The sequence below is a fragment of the Pseudoliparis swirei genome, chromosome 3 (genome assembly GCF_029220125.1).
Source record: "Pseudoliparis swirei isolate HS2019 ecotype Mariana Trench chromosome 3, NWPU_hadal_v1, whole genome shotgun sequence".
Lineage (NCBI taxonomy): Eukaryota > Metazoa > Chordata > Actinopteri > Perciformes > Liparidae > Pseudoliparis > Pseudoliparis swirei.
In genome coordinates, this window is record NC_079390.1 from 25,237,497 (window position 1) to 25,242,496 (window position 5,000).

Here is a 5,000-nt window from a genome sequence, read left to right on the forward strand (position 1 = left end):
AGTTTATATTATATACAATATACTACATATAGGTTCAGTGCTTGGTCCACTTCTATTTATTCTTTATCTACTCCCCCTTGGAAATATCCTACGCCAACACGGTCTCATGTTCCACTGTTATGCCGATGATGTCCAGCTCTACATCTCCACAAAGGCCATCACCACTGCCACTCACTCTCCTCTAACCAACTGCCTCACTGACATCAAATCCTGGATGAACACCAACTTTCTCAAACTTAACTGTGATCAATCTGACATGCTCATCATCGGTCCCAAATCTCTCACCAAAACCTGTCATACCTTCTGCCTCGCCATGGATGCACTCTGTCTCCATCCCTACACATCCGCAACCTCGGAGTCGTGTTTGACAGCAACCTGTCCTTTGAACACCACGTCAAACAAACCACCCGAACTGCCTTTTTTCACCTAAAAAACATGGCCCGTCTCCGCCCATCACTCTCCACATCTGCTGCTGAAACACTGATCCACGCCTTCATCACCTCCAGAATAGACTATTGTAACAGCATTCTTTATGGCACAACATCCACAATTCTAAATAAACTCCAGTATATTCAGAACTCTGCTGCTCGCCTGCTCCCCCACTCCCGTGATCACATCACCCCTGTTCTCCAGACCAGCGGCGGCTGGTGAAATTTTTTTGGGGGGGGGGGGCGCAGTTTAAATAGCACTCAACAATGAGAAGAAAAGAGGTTTTGAGTAGAATATTGTAAAAAACAACGCTTTATTTCAAGAACACAGCGTGCTCAACACGGTCCAACAACAATTATCAACACACTGACTTTGGGCATGAGAGGTTCAGAGCAGCTTTAAGGAACATTGGCTTGGGTTTCAGAGGTTTACACAATAAAAGAGTTTCACCCTCACATGAAAGAGGTTCAGAGCAGAATAGAGTCAGAGAGAGATCACATGTTACATTGGGTGACAGAGTAGACCCACTACTGTAAAGACAAGTAGCCTCCTCTCTTTAAAGTGTCTTCTCCATAACTCTCTGGTTAAAGTCATTCATGTCTGTAACCTGCTTCATTATTCTGGAGGGAATGTGTCTGTTTCAGAACTTCTTCGTTGTGTTTAGATGCAGTTTGGTCTCCTTCTGCTGCTCTGCAAACAGGGTTAGCTTCATGCTGTTAGCTCGTTAGCTCCATGCTGTTAGCTAGTTAGCTTCATGCTGTTAGCTCATTAGCTCCATGCTGTTAGCTAGTTAGCTTCATGCTGTTAGCTTGTTAGCTTCATGCTGTTAGCTCATTAGCTTCATGCTGTTAGCTAGTTAGCTTCATGCTGTTAGCTCGTTAGCTTCATGCTGTTAGCGAGTTAGCTTCATGCTGTTAGCTAGTTAGCTTCATGCTGTTAGCTCGTTAGCTTCATGCTGTTAGCTCGTTAGCTCCATGCTGTTAGCTAGATGCTGCGTTAACATCCGTGCTTTCCACTTGTCTGCAGCTCTTTAGGCCCCTCCCCCCGTTGTAGTCCAGAGAGTTTCAGTCCCAGGACTTTGGAACAACAGACAGGGGAAACTAAACAGCATTACTCACTGAGCTCCAGCTAACAGCTCCGTTAGCTACCTGCTCGCGTAGCTCCGTGAAGCTCTCTGGGCTGAGGGAACGATACCGGTCTCTGATTGGCCGAATAGTCCAGTCACGTGAAATAAGAAACGATGTCATTGGCCAATGAGCGCACATTTTTGTGCCTCAAGATTCACGTTTCATCCTCCAATGAGAAGCCGTCCTTGCCGAAACGACTGTGAAATGTTTGCTGCTCCCACACACACACATTTGGCCGGTGTCCCGAAAAAGGGGAGGGGCTTCTCTCCGTGATAATGAGTGGCGATATATTATATTTTTTCACATTAACTTAAGTGGTTGTTGACAGGCTGACGGTCTCCCACACACATTTAGCGCGTCAACACGGTATATTTACTATTTAAATAATTTGGCATACAATGTTTTTTGACAGGATGTATTTTTTTTCTTCTTCTTCTTCTTTCTTTTCATCTCAACATTTTAAGAGGGGCGGCGCCCTAGCGCCCTCTATGGACACACCGCCACTGCTCCAGACCCTCCACTGGCTCCCCGTCCCAGAGCGTATCCATCAATCCTTCTCCTCACTGACAAAGCCCTCCATCACCAGGCCCCCTGCTGACCGATCTGCTTCACCATCACACTCCATCCCGTCGGCTCCTCTGATGCCTCCTCTCCATCCCTCACAGGACCGAGCACCGGACATGGGGCGACAGAGCCTTCTCCATCTCTGCCCCCTCCCTCTGGAACTCTCTCCCCAAAATCATCCGTGACTGCACCGAACTTTCATCGTTTAAATTACTAATCAAAACCCACCTGTTCAAAACTGCTTCTAATGTGTGATTGTGTGCTCTGAACGTTCTTATTTGCTTTTATCGTTTGTTTTTATTGTAATTTTTAATGCATAGCTTTTAGGAATTTTTAAATTATGTGTTGTAAAGCGTCTTTGAGTATAATGAAAAGCGCTATAGAAATTTGATGTATTATTATTATTATATTATGTAATATAGTATATATATTACATATAATATAGTTAATATATAATATATAATATACTACATATATATTATATAATATAGGATATATATATATATTATATATAATATAGTATATATATTATATATAATATAGTTTATATTATATACAATATACTAAATATATATTATGTAATATAGTATATATATTATATATTATATAGTTTATATTATATACAATATACTACATATATATTATGTAATATAGTATACAGTATATATTATATATAATATAGTTTATATTATATACAATATACTACATATATATTATGTCATATAGTATATATCTTACATATAATATAGTTAATATATTATATATAATATACTAAATATACTATATATGATATAGTTTATATATTATATATTATATAAATATAATGGCAGTCTGACCCTCTACTTCAGGTCCTGGATCTGATTCTGGATCTGGTTGTAATTCAGTTCTGGGTTTGGGAACCAGTTCAATGAGTTCTATCTCTACGTCATGCTCTTGTCATGGTTCCTCGGGTTCCATCGCCGTGTGCTTCTGGTTCTGGTTCTGGCCTCAGTACCTGATACTGGTTTCCAGAGCTCCGTTGCTGGAGACCGTGATGGAGGTAAACGGAGAATCTTGAGGCCGAGCCGGCAGCAACGTGGTCTCCCCAGACCTGCAGACACACAGGTGAGGGTTACCTGTATCCCAGGTACTGACAGGTGCAGACACACAGGTGAGGGTTACCTGTATCCCAGGTACTGACAGGTGCAGACACACAGGTGAGGGTTACCTGTATCCCAGGTACTGACAGGTGCAGATACACAGGTGAGGTTACCTGTATCCCAGGTACTGACAGGTGCAGACACACAGGTGAGGGTTACCTGTATCCCAGGTACTGACAGGTGCAGATACACAGGTGAGGGTTACCTGTATCCCAGGTACTGACAGGTGCAGACACACAGGTGAGGGTTACCTGTATCCCAGGTACTGACAGGTGCAGACAGACAGGTGAGGGTTACCTGTATCCCAGGTACTGACAGGTGCAGATACACAGGTGAGGTTACCTGTATCCCAGGTACTGACAGGTGCAGACACACAGGTGAGGGTTACCTGTATCCCAGGTACTGACAGGTGCAGATACAGGTGAGGGTTACCTGTATCCCAGGTACTGACAGGTGCAGACACACAGGTGAGGGTTACCTGTATCCCAGGTACTGACAGGTGCAGACAGACAGGTGAGGGTTACCTGTATCCCAGGTACTGACAGGTGCAGATACACAGGTGAGGGTTACCTGTATCCCAGGTACTGACAGGTGCAGACACACAGGTGAGGGTTACCTGTATCCCAGGTACTGACAGGTGCAGACACACAGGTGAGGGTTACCTGTATCCCAGGTACTGACAGGTGCAGACACACAGGTGAGGGTTACCTGTATCCCAGGTACTGACAGGTGCAGATACACAGGTGAGGTTTACCTGTATCCCAGGTACTGACAGGTGCAGACACACAGGTGAGGGTTACCTGTATCCCAGGTACTGACAGGTGCAGATACACAGGTGAGGGTTACCTGTATCCCAGGTACTGACAGGTGCAGATACACAGGTGAGCGTTACCTGTATCCCAGGTACTGACAGGTGCAGATACACAGGTGAGGGTTACCTGTATCCCAGGTACTGACAGGTGCAGACACACAGGTGAGGGTTACCTGTATCCCAGGTACTGACAGGTGCAGACACACAGGTGAGGGTTACCTGTATCCCAGGTACTGACAGGTGCAGACACACAGGTGAGGGTTACCTGTATCCCAGGTACTGACAGGTGCAGATACACAGGTGAGGGTTACCTGTATCCCAGGTACTGACAGGTGCAGACACACAGGTGAGGGTTACCTGTATCCCAGGTACTGACAGGTGCAGATACACAGGTGAGGGTTACCTGTATCCCAGGTACTGACAGGTGCAGACACACAGGTGAGGGTTACCTGTATCCCAGGTACTGACAGGTGCAGACAGACAGGTGAGGGTTACCTGTATCCCAGGTACTGACAGGTGCAGACACACAGGTGAGGGTTACCTGTATCCCAGGTACTGACAGGTGCAGATACACAGGTGAGGGTTACCTGTATCCCAGGTACTGACAGGTGCAGATACACAGGTGAGGGTTACCTGTATCCCAGGTACTGACAGGTGCAGATACACAGGTGAGGGTTACCTGTATCCCAGGTACTGACAGGTGCAGACACACAGGTGAGGGTTACCTGTATCCCAGGTACTGACAGGTGCAGATACACAGGTGAGGGTTACCTGTATCCCAGGTACTGACAGGTGCAGACACACAGGTGAGGGTTCCAGGTGTCGGCGCACACGGTGAGCAGCGAAGAAACGAGTTGGAACTGAAGACGACTGGAACTGTTTCCCGGCAACACGACTGAAACACACCCACACAGACCCACACAGACCCAC

The 5,000-nt window shown here is 45.7% G+C and overlaps 1 protein-coding gene across 1 annotated transcript in view; it reads right to left on the minus strand.

Annotated features, from left to right (window-relative positions):
* Positions 1-3,107: 3,107 nt before the first annotated feature.
* tmprss15 (transmembrane serine protease 15) overlaps positions 3,108-5,000 on the minus strand; it is a 9,849-nt gene continuing 7,956 nt past the window's right edge. Inside the window, exons 13-14 of the mRNA XM_056440096.1 lie at positions 4,842-4,965; positions 3,108-3,210 (exon numbers count right to left, since the gene is read on the minus strand). Coding sequence (XP_056296071.1) covers positions 3,108-3,210; positions 4,842-4,965 — 227 coding nt within the window. The remainder of the gene's footprint in view (positions 3,211-4,841; positions 4,966-5,000) is intronic.